The following is a 15,991-nucleotide window of genomic DNA, read 5'->3' on the forward strand; positions in this document are numbered from 1 at the left end:
GGCAACACCTTGTGTGCCCTGACAAATGGCTCTGTGTGCCACCTGTGGCACGCATGCCATAGGTTCACCATCACGGGTCTATGCAATGCCATGTCATACAGAAAGAAACCAGAGTTTCTCACTTAAAAGATACATCCTAGATTATTTCATAAAATAGTTTTGGACACAGTGACGTGCAGTCAGCACAGCCTCACCGCTCTCATCATGAAAAGAAAAGAAAAAGGGAAAAGGGAAAAGGCGCGTGCTGAGGTGAGGCTAGCCAACTGCTGCCTCACCGTGAATGACTGCCTAACTCAGGGGTGTCCAAACTTGAGAACTTTAAGACTTGTGGACTTCAACTCCCAGAATATGCTGGCTGGGGAATTCTGGGAGTTGAAGTCCACAAGTCTTAAAGTTCCCAAGTTTGGACACCCCTGGCCTAACTGTTTAAAAAAGCCTCTAAAAAGCGTCCTCTACTAATAACTACTAAGTTATTCAGCTCAGTTCATTTTATGCTGCTCTGTGAATGCAAATGACTTCATTTTAAAACTATCAACAATATCACAGGCAACCCTATGAAGACTCAAATTAAAGATAATGCACTCACCTCAATTCTCTATCAAGAAAAATCAGATCTGCAGTTACACCTCTCATACAACTGATTTTCTAATTTAAGTTTTAACATATGTTAAGAAATACATTCATCAGTATTGCAACTTTTAAAAAATACTTTGTCTGTTAAAATATTCTATATAATATCCTTAAATATTCTATATAATTACAACATGCTGAATCAGTCCAAAGGTTATCTAGTCCATAAATGGTAGCCAATCTTTCCAGGTGGTGTACATGTTTTTTTTTTTGAGAAATCACAAAAACAACTGAATTCAAAACTGCAATTCAAACAGTTTTTTCCAGCAATTTTTATTTAGAGGAATCCTATCTCTGAACCAGGAGGTAATGAGTAACTCTATTATCACTAATACTCATTAATAACTTTATTATCCATGACAGAAAAGAATGGACAACACATTACACTTCTCAAACCTATCTAAGGTAGGCTATCAAATTCTGCTTATGTTTGTCACACAAAAATAACCCAAGCAAGTAAAAGATAACAGTGAGCATCTTCCATCTCTAGATAACCTGGAGGTTGAATGACTAAATATCTAAGCATCTTTGCTCAGAAATGTACGCTTAAATGTTATACAACCTGAAGATCACATTCTACGGATAGTCATTTATTCTTGTGGAGTCAAGAAACTGAAAAATTGATAATGCCTCATTAGTAGGATCTGCTGGCATCACCACTGCAGCTGCCTCAGAGTTGTAGAGCTATGTCAAGCCTTCAATTAAATAGAAGTCAGTTTGATGCATGTGGAGTTCTTTTTTTCCTTATCCATCCAAACTTTTGCTCAAAATGAGGATATGCCTAACTGTTTGGAGCCAAGACTGTGCTTTATTCTTTCCTTTTTATTTCACCCTAAAGAGCCTTAGTTAAATAATGCAACATAGCTGAACACAAGTCAGTTATACGTAAGGATTAAAATGCATTTCAATACTGGATTTTAGTTAGATGGTAGCCAACTAAAGAAACAACTGTAGTAGACTATGGTGTGCTTAATCTTTTGTAAATATGATTTCCGTCTGGGAATCATGCTAACCTCTCTTATCACCTCTGACTAAATAGAAGAACTACCTAGCAGTTAAGATGCTGGGCTGTCAACTGGAAGGCTGAAAGTTTGAAAGTCAAGTACTGTGTGCTGGGGTAAACTCTTACCCTAGCTCCTGCAGTTTAAAAACAGGCAAATACAAGCAAATAATTTGTACCACTTCAGTGGGAGGGTTCAATGGGAAGGTGCATTCTGTGCACATCTCCATTCAGTCATGCTGGCCACATGACCATAGAAAGGATAATGCTAGCCACCTCAGCTAGGAAAGAGATGAGCATCACCCCCTAAAGACAGACACAACTGGACAGGGGAATCCTTCACCATAACTTTTTATTGTAACCTACTCTCAAAATTTTCTTCCAATGTATGACTTCAAAAACAACTGCCCTTTTCAGATGCAATAAGATTTCTGTTTGCTGTTTTGGAGATGGCCATGCCAGTGCTAAAATAAACCTACTTTAAAATGATAAATTTATGCACTACTATCATTTCTACCCTTAGGGACATTTTAAAAATGAGCACTCTGTTACGAACCAAGAAACTATTTATACAAATAATGGGGTGGTTTGGTTTGTTCTTCCATTTCTAAGCAATGTGTGTTAGGGAAGAAGTGAATAGGGGGAGAGAGAGAAATGAGAACCTGCACATTGGACTATTTGGTATTCAGAGCTAACACTTATTATATAAGTGACTTACAAAGTGAGAAAAAGTAGAAACGGTGTTTTGTATAAGATAGAAAAGAAATAGAAAAAAAGTAAATTTTCTCCTCATGTATTCTCAACTTCAGAAGCCTTTGCATACTATGAAGATCTATTCCTTTCTTTCTGCCTCTGAACACACACAAAAAAAAAGAATGCATGAGCCTAATAATTTCTATAGGCATGTTTGCAAAGCTGATACGATTCAGCCATAAATCAACATGGACGCCACACAATTCTTCCCTGTGACATATCTCCTGCTATGTTTCATATCTCCAAGGTTAACACCAACCTTTCAATAACAAGTAATTTGCAAATGAGAAATTTACAGATACAAAGCAATATCTTTGGAAGATTTTAATGACTCAAAAATATTACCTTTAATATGCACTGCCAGCATTTCACATAATTTCAGATAGTAGTGGCAAAGGACATTACAAAGTACTAGATGGGGAATGCAATCATATAAAGATGCCTTATGTTAAGTCAAACTACTGTCCAGTTAGTTTAACCTCACTTGAAAATCTGTTCTGGGGTGTATGGCTCATTGTCTCACAGGACACCTCTCAAATGTTTCATGGTATCACTGTCTAGTTCAAAGCTTCTTTCAAACTACTGATGAGGAAACAGTGATTTTACTGTCAAGAACAAGACAACATTTTCTTCACAGCTGAATCAATATTTTATCTTTGTATGGAGAAAGGACTTTTCTATTTGCACTCACAGAAACAAAACAATATGCCCATGGAATTTAAAAAAAACTGAACTTCCTCTACATTTAGAGCATTTTATTTTTCTTCCTGCATGGAGAATTGGGCTGCCTTTTACAAAGCTACATACAGACTATATGGTGATAGAAAAAACCAACCAACCAACCAGAGTCTCTTCTCCATGATCCTTGACATACCACAGTTCATTTAGTGACCGTTTGAAGTTACAACGAACTGGAAAAAGTGACTTATAACTATTTTTCACATTGACAACCATTACAGCATCCTTACCTGTAGAGGACTACCTGTGTGCAGAGGAGAAATTCTACTGAGATTAAATGGGAAGGTCCTGTCAGTCAGAAGTTTCCCTATCTGGCTTTGCATTAACTGAAGTGACTGTTCAAGTTATTCCTACTTGACCCAAATATGCAAGGGATTGAAACTGGGACCTTTTATGTAGAAAATCTATGTTGTATCATTGACATACTAAAATTTCCCAAAGGTCAATTCTTGTATACAGGTAGTCCTTGACTAACAAAAGTTCATTTGGTGACCATTCAAAGTTACAATGGCATTGAAAAAAAATGACATGACTATTTTTCAGTTACGACCACTGCAGCATCCCTGTGGTCACATGGTCAAAATTCAGATGCTTGTCAACTGGCTCATATTTATGACAGTTGCAGTGTCCTGGGATCATGTGATCATCATTTGTGAGCTTCTGACAAACAAAGTCAATGGGTAAACCAGACTCACTTAATAACCATCCTAGTAACTTAACAATTGCAGTGATTCTCTTAACAGCAGTGGCAAGAAAGGTCATAAAATGGGGCAAAACTCACTTAACAACATAAATTTTGGGCTCAATTGCGGTCATTAAGTTGAGGACTACGTGTACTATGCATTTCTCTAAAGAAAATGAACTGAGCATTTTAAGTTGTAGAACTTATTTTGTTTTGTTTTTCTTTTCAGTCCCAAGTGAAACCATCTACTTAAGAACTTCACCTGTTCAAAAACCTTTGTCAAGGTACGTTTGCAGTATATGACCAATTAAGTCCAAATATGATGATTCTTAAAAATAACCTAAGATATAGGAATAACAATTATTTCTGCTATTCAGAAATAGTAGCAAAAAACCAAGCTGCGCAATTATAAGCATCACAGGAGCAAAAGCTAGAAATCCGCATTACAGTATTTTGTCTTTAAGAACCATTTATACATTCTTTTAAAGTAGGTGTATATTTAGCTGAACCTACTGCAGAGAAGGAATTTACAGATTCACAGGCTGTTTACTGGCAAGCCGTTCATACAGAGATGGAAGGCTGTATTTTTATGTAATTGCCTGCAGTAAACACATAGTGTCCTTCTAGTATCTGCAGTCTACCAAATCCTGCAGACAGCATTTTAAGCAGATGCCAATGAAAAAAATGTAACAATTTAGCTGATACTACTGTAACTTTTTCTTTACTTCTTTGGATACTACCCTTTGCTAGGTCTGAGCTAACATTAGAAATATTTTCCTTTTAAAAACTGATATATTTTTTGAAATAGATAAAATATGTTTATCTACATAAATAAGTTTCTAGAGGTTGCTATGGTTTTAAGAGCAAGGATGGAATGTCTATCTACTAATATGAAAAAAATGTATTGTCTTTAGAGATGGTCAACTAAATGTCCATTGACTTCTGCCATGCCATCAGTTGATACTAAGTTGCTAATTTTAGAAAGCAAGTTCAGTTACAAAATATCATTGTTACATTCCTGGATGTCTTGACACAGCTTATGCCAGTGATAAGGAAGCTTTTCGGCTCAGTGGGTAAAAATTCAGAAAATGCCTCACTTGACACTTCTGCTCCCCACACATACATGCACACCCTTGAACAAAGAGAAACAATTCCACCCACCCACACATATCTATAGGGTCCAACGTCTGCCACCCTTTTCTCACACAGCCTCTAAACTCGCAAGATAATGAGGCTGCTTTCAAAAATAATTGTCACTGGATATTGGTGAACACTCCCATCTGACCCACAATGTTATGACTTGCCATCTATGATACATGTAACATAGATTTATCATTACTGGCATAGCCTGATATGATGCAGATAATGTGTCAAGCCATGGTTTGTTAAATCATAGTTTATGAAATAAAACCACTGTTTCCATCCTGTAGTCCGAACATTACTGATATTCCATGTGGCTACTGTGCTGTGTCTTATGGTGTGAAAAAAACAAGACCAAAATATATATTTTTAAAAATGATTATATTCACATGAGACTCATAAAACTTCGGAAGTTAAAACTCATCCATAACCTTACAAGTTTTTAGATAATAATGTTGCAAGATTTTGGCCATTGTAGGTTAATTTTGAGGTCTACCAATCACAAACAACATGGTGTGTAGAAATGCTATACTGTCAACCTGGGTTATATATTGTAATCCTCAGCATTTTCTATGACAATGTACTAATCTATTCCAAAGGGAAATAATTCACAATTGCTGGAACCTGACAACAAAAAAAGATGAAACCCAGCACATTTTATTAAGCCTTACTGAAACATGCATTGTCAAAAATAGAAAATCAATCCATTGATCCAGCAGCTTCATACACAACATAATTGTCAAATTTGCAAAATGAATTTGGGTTTATTGTTTACAAGAACATTAGTCTAAATCTTCTGTTTAATTCTTTTCACCATCAAACAAAGCTGAATTATTCAGAAACGATAAACTCTCAATATGATCAACACCATATCCTGATTTGTCATTTTTGTAACAAACTCAGGAATTAGAAATCCATTTCAAACAATGGTTTCAGATTCTGGTGTATCAGGGGAATAAGGTAGGAGTTCTGCTTCCAAAACAAAAGGGTTGCCCCTTCACACTCAATTTCTGGTGAGTTTAGCCATATCCACTGACAACTAGGGGCAACTATTATAGGATGCCTACACAGTCCTCCTGAAAAGTGTTAAGCAGAGTTGTGATCACACAATCTTTTTAAATTCAAAGATAGGCTTTTATTTCAAAGTAACGTTAGAGTAAGCTTCTCTTTCAACATTCTGTGATTCAAGAAGTCATGCAATTTCAGTTAGATGCTGAGCTACTTAAAAGGATATTAAATTATAGATTCAAAATAATATAACTGTATTATAGTCCCTTATAGTTCTTTTTGCGGTAAGTGTGTTCAAATACCCGAAGGTGACAGAACAGTTATTGAAACTACACTATTGTAATTTGCATTTGCATTCAAGTTAGAAAAAAATCAAATATCTATTTTTGCATTTTTTTTCCTTTGTAGTTTGGTTTTTCACATGGGATATTTGCTCAAAATGTAAATCAAAGGCAAGTGTTGAGTGCTATTTTAGGAACTGCATTGGGTGTCAGACTTCATGGTTTTAGATTTTCTAATCTCATGTCTAGAGCATTCAAGTGTAGCAACAGTTTTTTTTTCCTTTAATGGCACCTATTGCTGATAAATTTGACAGGCTGCTTAAACTGACTTTCAATTACCAGACAAGTTCAACATGAATCATCTTGTATTTTTACAAAACTGAATGAAAACAACATTATGCTTTTGACTTGGGGCACATTGTGACAAACAATATTGCACAATCAACTATTTCTTTATACCGTATTTTTTTTTAATTATAAGAAGCACCAGAGTATAAGACGCACAAGATTTTGAACAGGTAAATTTTAAAGAAAAGTTTTTGCCTTCTCTGTCCCCTAGGAACACTCCGCAGGCCTCCCAAACCCTCTGCATGACCCGTTTTTTTGTGTGTGTGTGTGTGTGTGTGAAAAAGTGTCATGCAGAGTTTGAGAGGCCTGCAAAGTGCTCCTGAGGGACAGGGAGGGCAAAAATGCGATGCGTGGGGGTTTGGGAGGCAAAACACGGCCCCGTTTTTCACAAAAACGGGGAGTGCAGAGACTTTGGAAGGCTGAAGAATGCTCCTGGGGGCTTGGGAGGGCAAAAACAGCCCTGTTTTTATGGGAAACAGGCCCATTTTTCACTTGTTTACCCCCCCCCCCAGCCCCCAGGAACACTTTGCAGGCCTCCTAAACCCTCTGTGCATCCATTTTTGCAAAAAAAACTAGATGCGTGGGGCAGGGTTTCAGGAGGCAAAAAATGATGTATTCAGTGTATAAGACGCACCAGATTTTCACCCTCTTTTGGGGGGAGGAAAGGTGCGTCTTATACTCCGAAAAATACAGTTAGTTTTCATTTATTATAAGTAAAACATTTCTGTTTTTTTCAGAAATTTACTTTGTGTATTCACTATTTAGAGATACATTTTTAAAAAAAAAAATAGGGATATTTTATTTTTACAAAAAAAAACCCAAATAGCTCACATGCTATAAGAAATTCAATAAAGTAGTTCAACATCAAGAAATAATTATTGGCTGATGATAAGTCCTCTGAGATCTAAGGCTCAGTGGAAAATTAACTATTTCCCCATAGCCATTGTTAACTAGACAGAAAAAATCCAAGTCTCTTTTCCACGGGGAAGTCTACCATAGACAAGTGGTACAGCTGTCAAGGAGGGGTAATTTCCTTTGCAGAATTTTTCTGAAATTAGTCAATTTTCATTATTTCCAATTAATCAAGCATGAATTATTGCTGTTTATTTGTATTATTTTAATTGAGGCTGACTGAATTGATAGGTTTAATTTTGACTGTATCTGTTAATCTATGGATACTGTTAATTACTTGTATTATGTTGCAAACCATTTTAGGCAGAAATGAATTACTAAGAATTAAGAGGAACTTGACAGCAAATTATCAAGCAACATGCTGTAAAAAGACCAAATTAGAATATACCAATATCCCAGCATTATTTCAATATCTCCTATGAATACTCTTTCACCACTATTTTAAATAACAAATTTAACCAAAGAATCCTAGGGAGAATAATGTGTTCTCTGTAAAGGTAATATCCTCTTAATATTATCTTGTTCCTTTTTATCCAGAACTACATTTTGCTAAATTTGTAGGACCAACCAAATGTGGATATGACTGTAACCTTAACAACTGTAACCTTACAGTTTAGAAATTAATTGAATAGGTATTTTGAAATTACAACTAACATGCATACAGCATTGACACAAAAGCCAGGCAAACCTAGCAACTAATTAAAGTCTAACCATTTTAATTTGACTTAACTTCTAATGAAATTATAATTCATAATGGAATAAATTGGTCCATATAGATTTTTCAATTACATCTTCTCTACAGTAGCCTCTTTTGTCTAAAATGCACTCCCTACTAAAGAAACTAACCTTGTTAACAATTTAAAAGGCTTTAAAACATATTTTAACAATGTTTTAATTGTTGATGACTTTATTTTCATGTTTTAATTGCTACTTTAATATTCTATAAAATAGTTTGTGTTTTAAAGTATCTGCTTTGTTTCATTATAAAACATGAGAGGTGTATTATGTACACTATATTAGTCAATAGTCTAATAGTTAGAAATAAATAAAAAGGCATGCATTGACAATAGTTCCTTCCTTCTCTTCAAGGAAAAGGGCATATATTAATATTGTTTAACACAAATGTGAAATTTTTAGGATAAGTGCTAGTTAACCAGTAGCTGAAAATATTTTATTGGCAGCATTTTTAATGTGTTCATATTTTAAATGCCCACACTGTAGTATGACATAATCAAATTACAAATGCTTGTTTAAATCATTTTGGCTTAAGTTTAATAGAAATGGCTAAATTTTAAACTGGGTAAAATTTGAGAAATAATAAATAAATTGATACCCCAAAGAGCTGTGAGATTACAGAATATTGGAAAATATACGTAATTGTGAATGCAATAAGTAAAACTTGCACTTTATATTGGCATATATATAGCATTCAAATAGAAAAATATATTATACTCTTGTTTATTTTGTACTATACAAGGAACCAAATAATATTTTTCCCCACAACAACCACCTTATGAGATGTGGTGGGTCCAGAGAAAGTGAGTTGACCAGGTCACTCAGCTGACTTTCATTTTTAAGGAAGAACAACAATTCATTCTGTTTTTAATCCATTACACAAAAATATATTTGTATCTTACCAGATTATATGAAATATATAAACAATGCAGATTGAAAACGAGCTTTGGCTGAGAGCAGGCACACTGACCTACTTCAAAAATTCCAGTGCCAGATTTGGTGACTCACAAACATATACTTAAGAAGTAGTTCCAGTTCTATCACGCCTCCCTGATTAGCTACCCTGAATAATGACCATGACAAATTAACTTGGTTCTGGTTCACACAATGTGTAAATTTAGCAATCATTTTATTATCTAAAGGAAATTATGACAGCATAAAATATACATACAGCTTATAAGTTTATAAAGTGCTATTTCATTGTGTTTATATTTCCTACTACATTCATTAACATACCTAAGCATATAACATCTATGACTCTTATAATGAAAAGGCAAAAGACCATCCCATATTGGTGTCTGTCGCTTATACAATAATTAAATACCCCATATTGCTTTTACAAATATATTAAGCATATATTTGTAATCATATTTTAACATATTTATACAAATGCTTTCTCTGAATAGTGAAATTTCTGCAAAAAAAAACCTTAATACATAACAACAAGAAGCTTTAACTGATTATAATGGATTTGTTTTACTTCCTGTAATGGTTCTGACATTTTAAATCAAACTCATTCTGAAAAATGGGAAGCACATTAAAGCCCTCTGTCCTATTGCTCTTTCTCTAGAGTTTCTCACTTATCTATTTACCATTTGTGACTGGCTTTAATTATCACATTTTTGAAACATACAGACATACTAAGTAACTTTGAAAGTTAAACCAGTCTGTTTAGTGGCAATGGTTAAAACATGCAGGCTAGAAACTGGGACACTGTGAGTTCTAGTCCAGTCTTAGGCACAAAATCAGCTGAGTGATTATGAACTCAGTCACTTTCTCCCAGACTAAGGAATGAGGCAATGGCAAACCACTTCTGAAAAACTTTGCCAAGAAAACTACAACAGTTGTCCAGGCCTGTTTCTGAAAATTGGACATGACTGAACTGGGGGGGAGGGGGGAAATTGTAGGGTTCAAAATACACTTCTCCTGTTTGGGGTTCAGAGAAAAGGATTTTGAAAATATAGCTCCCCATCTGGAAAAGCACAAAGTAATGAATTTAAAAGAAATGGAAGGGACCTTGGAGGTCTTCTAGTTCAACCCCCTGCTCAAGCCGGAGACGGCTATACCATTTCAGACAAATTGTCCCAAAGGTGCTTTTTCTTCTGAGCTGAAAAAGCTTGTTGGGTGAGAAACCAAACATCTTCAAAGAAAAACCAGAAAGTCCAGTTGCCTCTAGAAAAAGCTCCTTTGGGACAACCATGACCTGGATGACTGAAAATCTCTACAAACTTTTAGCTATACAATTTGGGATGAAGACCCTTTGAATGTAAAATACATAAACGGAAAATCTCATAAACATTTCAGGCCAATGGCTGTCCAGTCTTATTTTTTTAAGTCTCCAGTGATGGATCACCCATAACTTCTCCTTCCACTGGCTTTATTGTTCTGTCAGGAGCATATGACCTATAAATTATAAGATTTTGAAGGGAGCATGACTATAAATTGTAAGATTTTGAAGGGAGCATGATTTATAAATTATAAGGTAAGCAGGATTTTGAAGGGAGCAGGGGACAAAGCATGGCCACCATTTCTTATTAAAGGGTGCATGTGCTCACCCTCCCAACATGACAAAAGCAAGATCACAGCCAGCTAGCCAGGGGAATTGGGATTCCTAAACTGTTGTTCCCACCTGGCTCCAGTGAAAAGCACACCTTACCTGTACTGCCACACTTTGCTACCGCTTCCTCCTCGGCTGCTGTTAAGCCCACCACCTCCGCTGCTGCCGCTGCTGCTGCTGCTGCACTTGCTGGAGCAGTTTTGGGCCGGGAGGAAAGTCTCCAGCTTGCCTTCGCTCTCCGACACTTTCATCGCCGTAACAACCGTAGCTGCCGGCATGGGCTCCCCGCTTTGCATGGCAAAACGAAGAAACCAAGCCGCCACCCCCGCCCACCGGAGGGGTGGGAGGAGGCAAGGCAGGGCTGCCGCACACTCGGGCCACAGCCGGGCAGGCCAAAAGGCAGCAAAAAGGGCATCAATTTAAAACAAAGAAACACGGTCCTCAGCAGCAGCCTGGAAGGAAACTTTTCCTCGAGGGGGAAAATCGGAGCAGAAACGCCCGAGGAGAGGAGGAGAAGACGACGGCCCCAAAGGCTGGCTTCTTTTCCCCTCAAGGCGGCCGGGGGCGGAGGGAGGCGTAGCCCGAGCTCTCTGGGACGGGTAAACAAGCGTGGGGAGGCGAAGGGGAAAGAGGACAGAGAGCGCTGGGCAGGAGCCACAGGAGGAGGAGGAGGGCGGCGGCTCTTCTTCTTCGCCCCTGCCCGGAGAAGGATGCTGCCGGCGCAAGGAGACCGAGAGAGGAAGGCTCAAGGCGGCTCTCCACCCTAACTAACCCAGAGGCGGCAAGGGGTTGCTCTCGCCCTCGGGCAACAGCTCCGCCTCCCTTCGCCCTCCTCAAGCCCGGCAAAGAAGCCCCGCTCCTCCCGTCAGGTCCACCCAAGGAAGGAGAGAGAGACCGGCTCGGCCGAGCTGCCTCTCCCCGAGCCAGCAAGAAGCAGGCCGCCACCCCTTCCGGGTTAGCCTTAAACCCCACCCCACACCGCCTGAGAAGAGGGGGTGGCGCCGGCGCCGCCATGTTCGCTAAGGGCAGAGATCGCGAGGAAATAAGGATGCCCCTCGTTTTGTCTTGCGTGCGTGCAAATACAACGCATGTTTTAATTAAACGTAGGCGCGTATTGGGGCGGTGGAAGGGACGTTAGGTGCGTATTGGGCGGGGGGGTCGGGGTCGGAGGCAAAGGCAAAGGCTGTGAGTGCAGCTCTTCGAGGTCGCCCTTCTAGTCGATTTGCAGTTCCCGTCCCTGCACGTGATGCCTTTCTTGCCACAACGTGGTGGGGTGAAGGAAGTGGGGGGGGGGGGCGGGGAGAGGTTTCAGGCGGTATTCCAGAGCTCGCGACGTGGGTGGATCCTTCCTTGTGGATCTCTTCTTTTGTGGACCGGGATCATTTCTCCCCCTCCTCCGGTGTCTAATTTTAAATTCGCCTTCCAGAAAATCAGTTTTAAATAGCCATGCTTTTATTTATTTTAATGGATCTTTGTGGTTTGTTTGTTTGTTTTAGTAAGGTTTATGCAACCGCACTACAATTATACCCTCTACAGGTCAGGAAACATGCAATTGGGTAAGCACGGATATGTGTTTTGGGTGCCAAATACTATAGAACACTATTTTTGGAAGGAAGGGAAGAAAGAAAGAAAGACTGGGAAGTAGTTTTTAATAAATTAATGTATTTAGTTAAAACCCAATAAATGCAAGTCGTGGTGGTCATTTTTACAAACGCTGCCTTCAATGGTGCAGGTCGTAAAGAAGCCCACAGAGTAGGAAGGTTCATAGCAGAGCAGTATATGCTCTCTAAATCTTCCCAAATCTACCTTTTTAAAAAAGCGTTCTTTCTCTTAAAATCATCGGGTGGAAATATGCTTTCTGCCTTTATCAGTTTGGCATAGGCTGCCAATCGAATGCAGGGAGTTTGAAATCACTGAATTTGAGGCTTCCCACAATTGCAGGTGCCTCGTTATGGGCCTGTTGCTAATGAAAACACCCTGCCGATGCAGAATACAATAGTGGAAATGTCTTTATGCAGGCAATAGAAATATCAATAGGAGAGGTTCTACACTGCTATCAGAGTTGTTTTTCCCCCATACTGAGCCGATTCTCCCTGAATTGGCTCCATATCAACCTTCATTGAAAGAAGTTAAGTTTATCCTCCTGAATGCATTTCAGGATTACTAAAATCTGATAATCAACTTTCCGTGCAATGCATAAACTCAGCCAGCATTTATCAGCCAAGCTAATTTTCTTCTTATATCTCATGATCAGTTTAAGATAGATAGGTGATAGATGATAGATAGATGATAGATAGATAGATAGATGATTGATAGATAGATAGATAGATGATAGATAGATAGATAGATAGATGATGATAGATAGATGATGATAGATAGATAGATAGATAGATAGATAGATAGATAGATAGATAGATAGATGATAGATGGATGGATGGATGGATGGATGGATGGATAGATGGATAGATAGATAGATAATGATGATGATGGATGGATGGATGGATGATGGATAGATAGATAGATTCACCACAACATAAATACTGTGAGTACTGTATAGTTTTAAAAACATTAGTATCCACAATTTCTAGTACTGATTTTTATCCCACTATTCCTCCTTATTAGGTTTTTATACTGCCTTTCCTATTTAGAGTGCTTTATATGCTGCCTTACTTTGTTGACTTATACTGTGGTTTATTGTGTTAATGTACATTTATATCAAACAACATTAATAGACATTTACTTGCAAGCATATACAGTATATTAAAGTAAGTACTGTTTTTATATGTCTTCTTGGTGTATTCTTTTATATTGCTTCCGTAGTTCAGATGTCACTATCTTAGACGACAGTAGTGCTAAATTATGTCAGCCATAATTGGCCTCTTCTGAATAAAAAATATTATTGGAGTAGATATAGGAGTATAGCTCCTATAGGAGCTACGGGATAGCTATAACAGGGAATTGCATTAATAATTTGATGATCTACTACTCTAATCTACTATTAAGGTTTACTATATAATTATGGTAATAGACATACTAAAATACTAGCATATTTAATAATAAGGAAGCTACTAGGATGCAGATTCAAATTAACAAGCTTTGCTAGGTGGAGTGAAGGAAAAATAAGGCATTTTATAGTGAGACAAACCTGTCTGGTCTGTTATAAGGACTTATTACTAGTTCTGTTGAGCCTGTTTTACATCTAAGTCAAGTAAATATTATCAAATTCTTATCTCATGCAATTCAATCTATTTCATTCTGCTAGTAAGTGTTAGCTATGTAGTTCAAGACTTTCAACTGCCAATGAGTTGGACCGCCACAATTGGAGAAGTGTTCGGTAATGTAGTAATGTTATTAGTCAACACTAACCAAAATTTGAAACTAAGGGCACTTGTTGATTCCAAATTCATGTAGTGCTAACTAGACGCTATGCCTGCTGTTCATTTATAGGTCGCATCATTAGCCAATTACTGTGGCTAAGCATTTTTAGGACAAGATAAAGAGGTTGTGAGAATGTTCATACACAAATGTGAATGATTTGAAGTGTTGCAGTTCATCAATTTCAAGATCTTTTTTGCACTTCCTGAAATAAGATTTATAGTTATATAGATTAAAATAAAATATAAAGACTGCAGTCTTGTTCATTTAGTATAAGTTTTATTAAAGCAAGTAAACAAGAAAAATATCTGAGATAATTTTCTTCATCTCATGGTAAGGTTGTTTGCATTTCTAATTAATAGCTAAATGTTTAAGATCACCTATAAACAAGATGAAGTACTGATTTAATGAACCTTATTCCTAGGTAGGCAGCCAGTTTAGTATAGTACTTAAAACACCAGACTCGGAGATTTGGGTTCTCCTTCTACCTTAGGCATGAAGCCATTTGCCAGTTCTAAGAAGATGACAATGACAAACTATTTCTGAAATACTGTCAAGACTTGTCAAGGCAGTTGACAGCAATCAACACAAATTCTAAATAATAATAAATAAAAGAATCCCAGGTTACTATGGTGATGGTCATACAGCATCCTAAGCCAGGCATATACAAGGCTTTGGAAGGTTTTTGTTTTGTTTTGCTAATAATTTTGCATTTTTAAAAATTATTTTGGCCTCTATGGATCAAAGGGTATGGCCTATTCTGCTGTGATGCTCTCTGAGTGGACAAAGTTTTTAGTCTTTAGAGAGTTTACAGTAGACATTTGTAGGTACCAAGGAACAAAATGTAGCCTCATAGAGGATGAAGTTACCCAAGTCTGTTTTTTTCTCCTGGAAATGTTCTCTTATTTGAGCTTGAATATTCTGCCCATAAATTCAGAATGAGTAGCTCATCGCTACTGCCACTTGGTGAAAATAAGCAAGCATAACCAGGAAGCCTTTATATGGAGGTGCTTTTGGCCACAAAGCAGCCGAAAGCATGGTCCAAAATTTGGAAGTTGCTATGGCCATAATGTCCTAGGTAGGAGCAGTGACACCCCACCTGTTATGTATAATCACACATACGGTAGCACATGGATCATGTATGTTATGTCATTTGCATCATGACATGCCTGGTGCAATTTCCACCGTTTAATAAACTAATAATGTCAAGTAAAGGAATTTAGCTGATCTTGAGATAAGGGAAGAATTAACAGTTGCCCATTCTAGAATGGCTTCTAGAAAAGATGATCTCTTAGGGAAGAATAACGCATAACAAAGAAACTCAAAATAACCGTGTTTAGTATAAGATGCAAAAAGACAGAAACTTAGGCAGCTTTTTGAGATTTTAATATTTTGCCTTCTTATAAAGAAGCCGCCCTCCCCAATGCCCTTGGAGCAGAGGACACTTTGTTAACCACGTATTAAGATTCTCAAGAACTGCATGAAGCTTTGAGGCCTAAAGAAGCCTCAAATGTTATTACACTTAATTTGAGGGGCTTAGGAGTACTTCCGCTCACCGTGCATCTAGGAGCTATAGATACAAATTCATAGATACTTTTATTTTATGAACTGGATGCTTACATTAGAGTTGATCCGGATTAAGAAATGAAATTGAGAGTAGTATATCTTCTTTCCCTGAACATCTGTTGTAATAGAGATGGAAGATACAAGATTTATTTAAAATCCCATTATACTTTGTGAAGTCCAAAATCACATGATTATTTATAATACACAATGATAAAGCATTTTTGTTTCCAAAATATTCAGCAGGGAATAATATACTTACGAGAGTC

General features: G+C 37.4%; 1 protein-coding gene across 3 annotated transcripts in view; it reads right to left on the reverse strand.

The window, feature by feature from the left end:
• The window catches only part of OSBPL11 (oxysterol binding protein like 11), a 69,164-nt gene extending 57,422 nt beyond the window's left edge, over positions 1 to 11,742 (reverse strand). Inside the window, exon 1 of one of the 3 annotated variants that reach the window (XM_081937001.1) lies at positions 10,884 to 11,742. In XM_081937001.1, the coding sequence (XP_081793127.1) occupies positions 10,884 to 11,080 (197 nt within the window). In that variant the 5' untranslated portion in view covers positions 11,081 to 11,742. The remainder of the gene's footprint in view (positions 1 to 10,883) is intronic. The other 2 variants (XM_081937000.1, XM_081937002.1) reach the window with 2 other exon arrangements.
• Between the last annotated feature and the right edge of the window lie 4,249 nt (positions 11,743 to 15,991).

Source organism: Natrix helvetica, assembly GCF_964273705.1.
Source record: "Natrix helvetica genome assembly, chromosome: 1".
In the NCBI taxonomy this organism is placed as follows: domain Eukaryota; kingdom Metazoa; phylum Chordata; class Lepidosauria; order Squamata; family Natricidae; genus Natrix; species Natrix helvetica.